Source organism: Pseudophryne corroboree, chromosome 5 (assembly GCF_028390025.1).
Source record: "Pseudophryne corroboree isolate aPseCor3 chromosome 5, aPseCor3.hap2, whole genome shotgun sequence".
Classification (NCBI taxonomy): domain Eukaryota; kingdom Metazoa; phylum Chordata; class Amphibia; order Anura; family Myobatrachidae; genus Pseudophryne; species Pseudophryne corroboree.
The window spans coordinates 386,061,894-386,075,649 of NC_086448.1; the positions used below are offsets into that span (position 1 = coordinate 386,061,894).

The 13,756-nt window shown below is 47.2% G+C and overlaps 1 protein-coding gene across 6 annotated transcripts in view; it reads right to left on the reverse strand.

Moving 5' to 3' along the window:
- The window catches only part of CTNND2 (catenin delta 2), a 1,915,824-nt gene that overhangs the window by 66,184 nt on the left and 1,835,884 nt on the right, over positions 1 to 13,756 (reverse strand). For all 6 annotated transcript variants that reach the window (XM_063922708.1, XM_063922704.1, XM_063922707.1 and 3 more), the window contains one exon: positions 144 to 270. In XM_063922708.1, the coding sequence (XP_063778778.1) occupies positions 144 to 270 (127 nt within the window). The remainder of the gene's footprint in view (positions 1 to 143; positions 271 to 13,756) is intronic.

Consider the following 13,756-nt stretch of genomic DNA (forward strand, 5'->3'; position numbering starts at 1 on the left):
CTATTTACTAACAGATTTACATTCTACTATTTATTTTACATCCTCTGTAGGATAAATAATCATTAATGGTATTGTATTTATTCTTTGCATGCTTTGTTAGATGTGCCTATTAAATTGTTGCTTAAATAAATAAATTAAGTTACCTGATCTATTATTAGGAGACATGCGAACAGGAGATATGGAGGGAGTTCGGGAGGAAGAGTAAGGTCTTTGCCGATCTCTTTCAATGGTTGATGAGGATGCTACAAAATGATACTGGGACCAGCCATCCTAAAAGATAAAAAGAATGGGAAAAAAATGTTTAAAATAGCATGTAATACATGTAATACATAAATAGATTTTCTATATACAATAGTATTACACACAGGTGTGGGTATTTAAAGTGGCATTTATATGGCTATTCTCTGAGAAATCTGCTTTGATAGGCTATTTGCATTAGTCTAATATGGGTTGTGAATGAGTCTCATTCATAAAATGTATAAATTAACCTCACTAATACAATTAAGTTCATTAAGACCACACATGTGGTCTATACGTAAATAGACAATCGGAGCAGTGACTCCTGCTCTAACCAATCACAGTGAAGTCTCAAGGCGCATGCTACTGTATCATTGTCTAACATTTTTTTAACCTGTGGATAACCAAAGAAATGAGGAAAGATGAAGGAAATGAAAAAGAAAGATCATCCATCAGCATTTACAATACAACAGAGTTTCGAATGCCGGGACCCTGACCGAGTCCAGATTACGTAAATGGAAGTCTTTTGTTACAGTATAGAGCATAGGCGTGCACACGGGGTGTGCCTGGTGCGCAGAGGCACCCCCTAATGTCCGGCACCCCCCTCACAATGGCGCGCTGGTGGGGCCGCATGTAGTCTGGGTGACGCCAGGCAGCCGTTCGGGTATACTGCGAAGCCGGACCGCGTTATTTGACGGAAGCGTGGGCACTGTAGAGACAGGCAGCAAGCTGACAGCTCTAAGGGGCCAGGCTCCGTGATGATGAGACTGGTAGCGGGTGGAGCTGAGGGAGCTGCCCAGAGTTCAACTTCTCAAAGACATTTTCAGTATGCCGGCTGTGCTGAGAGGCCGGGCAGACTGAGGAAGCGGCCAGCAGGTGGAGCCGACTCAGATGACAGGGGCAGGAATAACCTGCAGACTAGGGGGTCTATTTATGCAGCAGAGAAAAGCCCCGTTTTGCGGTAAACAGGGCTTTTCTCTGCTTACCGCAATTCACAGAGCGGGTTACCGTGGAGAAGTCCCTGACTTCCCCAGCGGCACCCCCACTCTGTGGCTGAATTGCATCACCATACGTTTGTATGGTGACTGCAATTCATGTAGGAACGGAAAGCCCAGCTTTCCGTTACCCTTCGCAAAACCTCATCGCCATCTGAGACAGGCGATGGGGAGGCTTGTACAGGAGAAGAGCAGTGAAGACGTCCATCTCCTGCCTTCTCCCCGCCCCCTTCCGTGACAAGAGCCAATCAGAGGAGCCCAAGTCATATACATTTGCATATGCCGGGTCACCTCCTCCTTGCTGCCCTTGCCCGCCGCTGGAGGTCTCGTTTCCCCGGCGCATGCGCAGATGACACCTGGAGGCAGGGGGGACACACTGCGCATGTGCAGAAGATCCCAGCCGCGGTATGAAGAGAGAAGACTAGGGAAGCCTGGATCGCGGAACAGCCGGATACCGCATCGCATCAGGGAACTGGTAAGTATTAATGAATTGCGTTAAAAATCAGAAAAAAAAACCTGAAATAAGAATGCGATGTTTAGTGATAAGTTAAACATAAACATCGCATTCTTACATGAATAGACCCCTAGGAGAGGTGGGAGGCTGATGGTGCGGTAAGGTGGATACTGAAAGGACAGCTGACAGAAGGACATGCTGTGCTGATGATCATGGCTGCAGCCTGCTTCTCACTCAGATTGTATCCCTGTGACAGTGTGAGCAAGAATCAGCAATGATCATAAGCACATCGTGTCCCTCTGTCAGTCTTTGCTTTGGATCCAGGTTTAAAAAGGGTGGCATGGGGGTTATGTGCCCCCCTCCACCAGGGCATGTCTTCATTCCCAACTTGAGCTAGTTCACTTCAGCTCCCCTCACTCATGTTGCCCCGCCCCCATATGACAGCTCCTTTCTCGTCCCCTGCTTCCCCTGACTGGACTAGACAGAGGGACTCAGAAGACGTTCCCCAGCCCACCTTTCTGTTTGCTCTCACCCCCCCCCCCCATATCCCTTCCGTGCCTCAGCACCCTCTCCCATATGAGCCTTTGCCACTTCCCTCCTCTGTGCCTCTGCCCTTTTGCCCTCTGTGAGTATGACACTATCTTCACCCCCCCCCTCCCCCATATGTGCCCCTGCCCCTTTGTTTGTACCTCTGCTGCTTCCTCTTGTTTTCCCCTGCCACCCCCATCCCACTATGGCTGGTCACTGAGATCAGTGGAGAAGGCCATATACAGCACCACATAATTAATCTAAAGGATAACAGGTAAGCACAATTTTCTATTGCTAATCATTTTATAATTTTTCTTTGTATGTATGTGTATATATATATATATATATATATATATATAAAACATGCGTATATATTTATTTATTTATTTATATTTCTGTTTTGCATGTACTGTATTTATATATACTTATTTTCATATCTGTTTTATAATATATAGATATAAAAAAAATATTTATACAGTTGTGCTCATAAGTTTACATACCCTAGCAGAATTTGTGATTTTCTGGCCATTTGTCAGAGAATATGAACGATAACTCACAAACTTTTCTTTCACTCATGGTTAGTGGTTGGGTGAAGCCATTTATTGTCAAACAACTGTGTTTACTCTTTTTAAATCATAATGACAACAGAAACTACCCAAATGACCCTGATCAAAAGTTTACATACCCTGGAGATTTTGGCCTGAAAACATGCACACAAGTTGACACAAACAGGTTTGAATGGCTACTATAGGTAACCATCCTCACCTGTGATCTGTTTGCTTGTAATTAGTGTGTGTGTATAAAAGGTCAGTGAGTTTCTGGACTCCTGAAAGACCCTTGCATCTTTCATCCAGTGCTGCACTGACGTGTCTGGATTCTGAGTCATGGGGAAAGCAAAAGAATTGTCAAAGGATCTGCGGGAAAAGGTAATTGAACTGTATAAAACAGGAAAGGGATATAAAAAGATATCCAAGCAATTGAGAATGCCAATCAAGAAGTGGAAAATGAGGGATTCTGTGGAAACCAAATCACGGTCAGGTAGACCAACAAGTATTTCAGCCACAACTGCCAGGAAAATTGTTCGGGATGCAAAGAAAAATCCACAAATAACCTACAGGACTCTCTGAAAAAAATTGGTGTGGTTGTTTCAAGATGCACAATAAGGAGGCATTTGAAGAAAAATGGGCTGCATGGTCGAGTCGCCAGAAGAAAGTCATTACTACGCAAATGCCACAAAGCATCCCGCTTACAATACTCCAAACAGCACAGAGACAAGCCTCAAAACTTCTGGAACAAAGTCATTTGGAGTGATGAGACCAAAATTGAACTATATACACTGTATGTGTATATATATATATATATGTGTATATATATATATATATATATATATATATATAAAAAAGCACACACACATTTATTTACATTTCTACTTTATCGGTGTGTGTGAGTATTTGTGTGTGTGTGTATATATATATATATATATATATATATATATATACATACATATTCCGCAAGAATATACAAATTAATTGTTTAGAAATCATACAATGTGATTTCCTAGTTTCAGATTCTGTCTCTCACAGTTGAAGTGTACCTATGATGGAAATTACAGACCTCTCTCATCTTTTTAAATGGGTCAACCTGCACAATCGGTGGCTCTCCAAATACTTTTTTGCCCCACTGTAGTGTGGCAGAGACAGCATTTTTCCATGTGAAAGTAATATGGAGGATCCAGACCAGGTTTTGGAAGCAGTAGCAGAATTCCAGGTGTGTGATCAGCAGCACCTGGGATTTCCTGATATAAGGGTTTCCAGGACAGAGTCACCTTGTTCCTGACGGCAGTTAGTGTCCAGGTGATAGGCCGGGTTGTGTAGGTTAGACTAGGGACCACTGGAGTATATCAAGAGTCTGCTAGGCTGAAAGTGCCTGTATGCTACTGCCTGTAATACCGACTGCATATGGATGTAACTTGCTACAGTATGTGCAACATTTCTCATTAGGACATCTAGTCCATCCAAAGTCAATCAACGTGTTATTTTAATTCTAAAATTGTGTCAGGACACGTCCCTGAGGTGGTATTAAGGGTTAGCCCCGTGAGTGCCTAAGTCTACAGTATATCTACATCTATTATCACCCCCCTGAGGGTACCCGGGCATCTTGAATCTTATTACCAGGAGTGCCGGCAAGTTAGTGTCCAGGTGACAGGCCTGCTATGGACAGTGGGATCCGGAAGTCTGGGACACTAGTGTCAGGATGCCGGAACCTGAAGGGTTCCTTATTTAGGAAAAAACATTTTGTTATCTCTAATGCACACTGAGTGAAAAATAATACTACATAATAATCAGATAATACGGAGATCTTAGTTGCGTATATCTGCAGATATAGGGTTAAGCCACCAGGCCGATCGGCAAGGCATCTCCGTCACTGGGGGTCCCTAATACTAGGTATGGGTCCGGGGTGCAGGACCCCGTCACGTTGGCACAGGTCGGCTACCCCAGGTCAGCACACAGGTGAAAATAAATAAGGGTTAATAAGAAGCACATAAGTGCTATGTAAGTGAAGTGTGATTAAAATAATACAAAAATATATACAAAGTGATAGGGAAAATCATAAGTGTTAATAAAGTGTTAGGGTTTTCCGACCTGAAGCCGCCCAGCCATACCGACATAGGGGCCACCGCACCCCACACCCACCGACCTGTGCCGACGTGATGGGGTCCTGCACCCCGGACCCATACCTAGTATTAGGGACCCCCAGTGACGGAGACGCTTTGCCGATCGGCCTGGGGGCTTAACCCTATATCTGCAGATATACACAACTTAGATATCTGTATTATCTGATTATTATGTAGTATTATTTTTCACTCAGTGTGCATTAGGGGTTCCTTATTTAGTAAGAGGGAGTGAGGCAGGGCCTAACCTCCCTGGTTGTTTATACTAAAGACAGTGATCTTTGTTTTTATGTGTATGTTTGTTTTTGAGCTACCTGAATAAAAGGTATTTGTTGTTTTTGCACAAGCCTGGAGTCGGTCGCTGGTGGAATTTTTGTAGCAGAGCACATTCTAGCAAGACTCCTGTTAGAAATGGCGCCTGAAAAGGGACCCTTCTGCTAGTCATGTCACACGTGGCAGAGGACCCAACAGCCGCAAGGTAGCGGCAATGTCAGATTAAGGCTCACATGGGCCTGGAGCTGAAATTTATGAAGGGCCTATTTTGTGTAGGGGTCATGGTATCGGGATGCTAAGAAAAAGGATAGGGGTGAGGTTAATGGGATGCAGAAACAGGGTGTAGAGGTGATGGTAACAGGATGCAGGGACAGGGTGTAGGGGTGAGGGTATTGGGATGCAGGGACAGGGTATAGGGGTGACGGTACCTGGATGCAGGGACAGGGTGTAGGGGTGACGGTAGCAGGGACAGGGTGTAGGGGTGTCGGTACCTGGATGCAGGGACAGGGTGTAGGGGTGAGGGTATTGGGATGCAGGGACAGGGTGTAAGGGTGAGTGTATCGAGAAGCAAGGACAGGGTGTAGGGGTGAGGGTATCGAGATGCAGGGACAGGGTGTAGGGGTGATGGTATTGGGATGCAGGGACAGGGTGAAGGTACCTGGATGCAGGGACAGGGTGTAGGGGTGAGGGTATCGACATGCAGGGACAGGGTCTAGGGGTGAGGGTATTGGGATGCAGGGACAGGGTGAAGGGGTGACGGTACCTGGATGCAGGGACAGGGTGTAGGGGTGAGGGTATCGACATGCAGGGACAGGGTGTAGGGGTGAGGGTATCAGGATTCAGGGACAGGGTGTTGGGGTGAGGGCATTGGGATGCAGGGACAGGGTGAAGGGGTGACGGTACCTGGATGCAGGGACAGGGTGTAGGGGTGAGGGTATCGACATGCAGGGACAGGGTGTAGGGGTGAGGGTATCGACATGCAGGGACAGGGTGTAGGGGTGAGGGTATCGAGATGCAGGGACAGGGTGTAGGGGTGAGGGTATCGAGATGCAGGGACAGGGTGTAGGGGTGAGGGTATTGGGATGCAGGGACAGGGTGTAGGGGTGAGGGTATTGGGATGCAGGGACAGGGTGTAGGGGTAACGGTACCTGGATGTAGGGACAGGGTGAAGGGGTGACGGTACATGGATGCAGGGACAGGGTGAAGGGGTGACGGTACATGGATGCAGGGACAGGGTGAAGGGGTGACGGTACCTGGTTGCAGGGACAGGGTGTATGGGTGACGGTACCTGAATGCAGGGACAGGGTGTAGGGGTGAGGGTATTGGGATGCAGGGACATGGTGTAGGGGTGAGGGTATCGAGATGCAAGGACAGGGTGTAGGGGTGAGGGTATCGAGATCCAGAGACAGGGTGTAGGGGTGAGGGTATTGGGATGCAGGGACAGGGTGAAAGGGTGACGGTACCTGGATGCAGGGACAGGGTGTAGGGGTGACGGTACCTGGATGCAGGGACAGGGTGTATACAGTAGAATGCATATGTATACATTTATACAGCATATACCAATACAAAAAATACATATACAGAGGTGTCCTAGTACATTCTTGCTGTGGGAGGCAGCGAGTCACGGTGCTGCAGAAATATGAAAGCGCTGGTTCCCGTAGCCAGCAGGTCTCCCACTGAATGCTGGAGAGGGCCTCCCCTGGAAAATATACAGCTCCCACTACCCCCGCTGAAGGAGCTTCGCTGGCTCCTTGTACATACTGTACAGGTAGCGGAGGCATCGCCAGGGAGGGTAAGGGTTAGGTTGTGTCAGTGGGGTGGAGGGGGGCACGGTTAGGTTTAGGAACTAGGGGGTGGGTTAGGCTGCAAGGGAGGGTTAGGCTGTGTGAGTGGGGGAGGCATGATTAGAGTTAGGAACTATGGGGTGGGTTAGGCTGCAGCGATGGTTAGGGTTAGGCTGTGTGAGTGGGCGGCACGGCTAGGGTTAGGCACTAGGGGGGGTGTTAGGCTGAAGGGGGGTAGGGATAGGATGTGTGAGTTTGGGGGGGCACAGTTAGAGTTAGGCACCCGGGGGTGGGTTAGGCTGCAGGGGGGCTATGGTTAGGCTGTGTGAGTGGGCGGCACGGCTAGGGTTAGGCACTAGGGGGGGGGGGTGTTAGGCTGCAGGGGGGTAGGGTTAGGATGTGTGAGTTTGGGGGGGGCACAGTTAGAGTTAGGCACCAGGGTGTGGGTTAGGCTGCAAGGGGGCTATGGTTAGGATGTGTGAGTGGGGGGGCATGGTTAGTTTAGACACTAGAGGGTGGGTTAGGCTGTGTGAGTTGAGGAGCATGGTTAGAGTTAAGCACTAGGGGGTTGTTCAGGCTGCAGGGGGGTTAGGGTAAGGCTATGTGGGAAGGCAGGGTTAGGGCGGGGAGGGGTTAGCACACCCACCAGGTGTAGGGATTTTTAGCGTCGAGTTACCAGTGTTAGTCTTGTGATCTCTGACATTGTGAGCGCTGGGAACCTGTACATGTAGCACACACACACATAATATACATACTGTACATATACAATGTAAAAACTGTATACATATTGCAGAACAGGCAGCTAGTGGGGGGGAAGGGGTTAAAGGAGGGGCTGTTACATCCAAAGGAGAGAGATATAAGTAACATATAGGCTTCAGGGAAGAGGTCACGCCTACAAGAGTGATTACCCTGCACAGTACTGTGTGTGACTCACTGACACTAACCATGTTTTCTGTGTTGAACTTCTGCTGTGGCTGCCTGCAATTTCATCCTTCAGCCTCCTATGCAGGCAGTCAGTGTGTAATGGTGTCTGTGCTCCAATTGGCTGAATGACTTGTGTGATGTGTCACTCAGCCAATAGGAGCACAGCAGATACTGCTTAGGAGTTCCTGTACTGATCAGGAATCTCCTCAGCGTTACAGCAGGACAGTCCATTGGGTGCAGCACAGCAGCTGATATACTGCAGTTTGTCCTGGACCAGTCACCAGCGGACCCAGCATTGGCCACGCTCTTGATGATAGTGGGCCGAGTTACAGAGCAGGGGTGGGGAACGGTGAATTAACCTGGCAGCCAAGACAGAGTATGATTCTGAGGTAAGCCATAAGGATGGCCGGGCTAGGGGGCGGAGCTACGGGCTGGTCTGGGGACAGAGCTTAAGACAGGCTCCGGGGAAAGAGCCTCAGGATTAAAGGAGGATTCAGCAGGTCCCCGCAGCCATGCGTGGGGTGGTCGAGACTTTGGACGGCCGATTTGGGGTCCTGTGGGCCTATTTTCAAAGGGGGGCCTGGAGCTGCAGCTCCATCCGCACCATTGTTAATCCGGCTCTGGGTAGCGGCACACATACCAGCGAACTCCAGACTAAGCTGAACTCGTGGGCATCAGTACCAGATCGAGGGTGTTGTGAGTAGTGGTTAAAACCAACCCCACAGGGTAAAAATAAAGAGATGTTTTGTTTAAACTGAATGTTTGATTTTGTTGCAAAGGTTTGCATTGGCAGCAAAGAGGTTAAACAGGGTGCCTGGACTGTTCAGTTTTCCTGCTTTGCACCATTCATTGAAAGTAGCTGTGTTGATTTGCTCTAAGGGGTTGCAAGCATCTGATAAATGATGACTGAATTTCTTTTAAAAGCTTATTTTTACCTGTGCCTGCAAAATCTAGTACAGGGAGTCTGGTGTCCTTGTTAATTAGCTCATTAATATCAATCAAGCAAAGTTGAAACCTTTTAGAAATGTGATTCTATTTAAATAGAGAAATTTTCTGGCACTATGTGTCCCAGCAATCCCTGAGTTCTAGTTTTAACCACTTAACTGATGATTTATTTTGCAAAAAAACGCTCCGAAATTGTCAGGGTTTTTTATGAGTGAATTAGGTGAAGAACATGAATTTAACCCTATCCCAAATGATTTTAGAAAAAAAAAAAAAAAAAGGGGAATTAAAAAAAAAAAACCCATTTGCCCCAAACATCGAAACATTGATCTGGAACATCGCGACCATCGGAACATCGTGACCATCACGGCTTTCATTTTGAAAGCCGGGACAGCCTCGAGGTATGCAGGGGGGGTCTGGGGGCAGCTAGGGAGGGTTTATTTACTCTCCCCAGCGGCTGCCATTGTCTGCAGCCGCTGGAGGGGGGAGATCCTGCCGTGCTGACCGATCAGCAGTGATTGGCAGCACGGCAGACACAGGGGGAGAGTGCAGGGAGGCAGCAGCGGAGGGAAGTTTCCCTTCCCTGACGCTGCTAACACTCTCTATCTGACTGGTCGCATCCTGTGCGACCAGGTCAGATAGAGCACTTGCAGGCATGGTCGCATCTGATGCGACCATGCCAGGCAAGTGGTTAAGAACCTGAAGGGAGAAGTTGTTTGTTTGCTACCAGTGTAAGGAATTTGTGACCACTGTGTACATGCTACCTTTCAGTGCTTTGCTAAAAACTTAATCTGTGCTAAAAAATATATATATATATTTTCCCTTTCACTTACAGTTTTCAAAAGTAACAGGGTGAATAAAGATTTTTAGATATACAGCATATTCTGAAGTGTCCCTTCAAATGGGTAACAAAAAAAGAATTCATGCTAAAAAAACAAAAGGGGTGACAGCTCTAACACCTCAGGTTAGGAACTTATGTGACCCTGTTAAAGCCCCACAGTTGGAGAGTGAAGTGGAGAGCTTATTGGGGAGTAATCCAGATCTTGGGGAAGAGTTTAGCATGGAACCTTTTTTTTGGTGTCACACGATAGGTGACCTTGAAAATAATGTCCAATTAAAGGACCAGGAGCTGGAAGAGCTTAGGGAAAATGTGATTTTCTTTAATACCAGGTGAACACCTTAACGCAAATGCTGGAGGAGAAGGAATCTCTATCGTCTGACTCTCTGACCAAATTGGGAAGGAGTAGAGAAGAGATTGCCGAACTCTCAGGCCAGGTATCAGAGCTGCAGAAAACCTTGGCAAAGGCTAAACCCAGATCTGAAAACTTTGTAGTACATAGCCAAGGACTATTAGAGAAAATCTCCTGTGACCAGACACAATATGGAAGTCTGGTGCTGGCCAATAAGGCTCTTTCGCAAGACTTGGCGGAGCATCGGGAGGAGGTTTCTAAGCTAAAACCATTGGCTATGCCTAGTTTCAGTTCAGAGACAGGTGTAGCTACACCAATTGCTGAAGACGTTATGCCGAATGTTGGGTCAGAGACATTATCAGCCGAAATGGAGATGCCATATTCAGGGAAAATGATGCCAATGGTGGTGCACACTGCGGAAGAATGGTACCATACTGTATTGGAACCCAGCTATACTGGATTCCCTGTTCCAGCCAGAAGGAACAGGAAAGTTGAGCCAGAGCTGCCAGTGCCTAAGGCCCGGAAGGCTCCCTGCTATGCCACAGTAAGGCCATCTGCCTGGAAAGTGGAAATGAGGGCCCTTCCTCAGAGGTAGAGCATTTACAGGCACTAATGTCCATTCAGTTGGTATTGCCGTTCCAGAGCAAGGAGGAAGCTGCAGCCATTATTGTGCAGCGCACAGAAAATCCACGGGAATTTTTCAAGCAGCAAGAGAGCCACATCAGATGGCAGTGTTTTGTTGTTAGCCCCTAGGACGGCAGTGAGAAGTTCCTCCGAAGCAGGACCACCTCATTCTCCGGAAAAAGAACGTCATAGCTTGGTTGAAGAGTGGAACAAAGCCCTGAGTTCAGTGGAACCTGTTCAAGATGGAGCATGGCAGCCACAGGGGCTCACAGAAGATGTGTTTATGGAGACACGAGATGAGGATGTGGGATTCCCGGCTGCTCCTCCGTTGACAGCGAGTGAGGAGGAAGCGGTAATGGAGCTGGGAGAGGTTGACTTGATGTCAAGTGATCATCCACCTCCAAAACAAGAATCCTCTAATCTGCTGGTTCTGTGGCAGAATGATGAACCCCAGGAATCTACATGGACAAATGGAAATTTGATGACTACTCAAGAGCCCATCCTAGAACAGGAAGTCTTATTTGAGCTGGAGATAGCTTCTGTTGAGGTCTTGGAAACCCAGGTTCCTTCTCCTGTTGATGCGATGTACAATCAGAAGTCAATCCCAGAAGGGACATCACAGGTTCAGAAGCCGCCAGTTCTGGATATCCAGTACACATGTGAGACTTTCTCAGATGAATCACAGACAAAGACCGTACCTTTGGAGGTGTCTCACCCACGTGAGCTAGTCATGGCTAAGCTAGTGGCAATACAGGAGTCTACTTCCGAAGTCATCCAGAAACCTGCTTCTGAAGGGGTTCCCCTCGTGTATGAGGAGGATAACGTGCAAGATTTCAATCTTGGGGTTGTTGCACCCCAGCATGATCCACAACGAGAGGCTCAAGATCCAATTGCTGAACTGGGACAGTTCATAAAGGACACACTAAGTAAGGAGCAAGAACCTGTCTCAGGAATTGCAGAGGGCAATTTCTGAGGTTGATCTACCCAGGGAGAGTTCTCTATATGAGACACGAGAACTGGAAAATTTGAGGGGAGAGTTCCAAAAGCTGGCCCTAAGTAACAGCCAGCTAAAAGAAATAGTGAAGGAGATTCCTAAACTACGGAGTCGAATAAGAGACTTGGACAAGAAAATCAAAATGGGTTATGTGCCGGTCATAGAACAGCAGGAGTCGGTGACTAGGGTCAAAGATGGGAGATCAGAGGATGAAGCAGTCACGTAAATGAAGAAAATGTTATCAAAGCTGGAAAGACTTAAGGAAGCACTAAAAGTTCAACAAATGGAAGGACTTTCTGAGACTCAGGACCAATGTCTCACTCTGAGGGAAAGGGTGGGGGCAAAGTTTAACCATGACCTCAGAACAATTAAAGTCAGGGCAGAGACTAGGTGTTACTGGTGCCAAGAGCAGGCCATAAAAGGTGGAATTGTCCATACAGGCCAAGGCCAGTGAGGGCCGGGGTGACTACTAGGCCCAGAGTGAACTTAAAAACCTTCCCCAGTCCAGAGTTGGTTAATTTCAAGTGTCACAAACACCCAGAAAAGAATGAAGCAACTTCCTCAGTAGCCAGTAAATCTGAGCCCGATAAGGGAAACATCCCTAAAGGTGGAAAGGTGAAGAGAAGGGGAAGTTTAGTGAGCAACAGGAAGTTGTCCATTAAAACGACCACTATGCCAAAGTAGAGGGAAAGGGAAGGTGGCACATTGGAGTCGGTGCCACCAACCTTTAATGGAAATAGAGTCCAAGGCAAGTTTAAATGACCTTGGACGTGTACTTGGGAGAGGAACTTGGGACCCAGGTGTATGGGCCCAAGTTATGTCCCAAAGATATGTCAGCCCAAAATAATTGGCAAATGTGAAACCTTGCCAATGTCACATGCCGCTTTTCAGAGCCAGGAAAAGCTGAGGGAAAGGGTATGTGGCAGGAGAGGTACTTGGCCACCTGTAAGCTACACACAGGGTCCTGGGGGTAGATGGGAAGTGTGGATGGACCGGGTTCCCATTCATTTGGCCCAGACCAGGTCTTATAGGCTTCTTAGCCCAAGAAGCTGCTTCATCAGCTAGCACCTGGGTGGTGGGTTTAAAGCAGAGTCTCTCCCTGCTTTAAACCCAGTCAGGGCTCCTGAAGGCAGTTAGTGTCCAGGTGATAGGCCTGCTAGGGAAAGTGGGATCCGAAAGACTGGGGCACTAGTGTCAAGATGCCGGGACCTGAAGGGTTCCTTATTTAGTAAGAGGAAGTGAGGCAGGGCCTAACCTCCCTGGTTGTTTATTCTAAAGACAGTGATCTTTGTTTTTACAGTATGTGTATGTTTGTTTTTGAGCTACCTGAATAAAAGGTATTTGTTGTTTTTGCACAAGCCTGGAGTCGGCCGCTGGTGGAATTTTTGTAGCAGAGCACATTCTAGCAAGACTCCTGTTACTATATATATATATATATATATATATATATATATATATATTTATTTGCAACCGTGACAGGAATGAAGCAGGACCAGTAATGAGGGGGGTAAGTATAATAAAACAGATGGGGCCAGGAACAGGAAGTGTGGAGGTGGCCTGCAGATACTGAGTACATTTTTTTTACAGGGTCCCACATTCCCTGCACCCCTTTCATGTCACTGAACATGGGAAAAACAAGAGCAGGAACCTAACAGACAGTGGCTCATACTGTGTGGCATAACGTGAATTTTGGCTCATACTGTGTGGCGTAATGTGAATTCTCGGCTCATACTGGGCCAGATGGCCTTGAAAAGTGATAAAATGGAGAGTGATAGTACCAGCCAATCAGCTCCTTACTGCCATGTTACAGGCTATGTTTGAAAAATGACAGGAGCTGGTTGGTTGATAGTTTATCTCGATCCATTTTATCACTTTTCAAGACTTACATCTGGCCCACTGTGTGGCATAATGTGAATTTTGGCTCTTACTTTGTGGCGTAATATGCATTTTGACTCATACTGTGTGGCATAATGTGAATAAGGGGCACTACTGTCAGTAGCTGGTGAGCATGGGGACATGTGACATGTGACATGTGACAAATGCTTGTGTCCTGCATGTAGACAGAGACTGATGGCATGGAAAGAGGCAGATGTGGCTCTGATGGTACATGTGTACATTTTAAACTTTATTTGTGTTATAT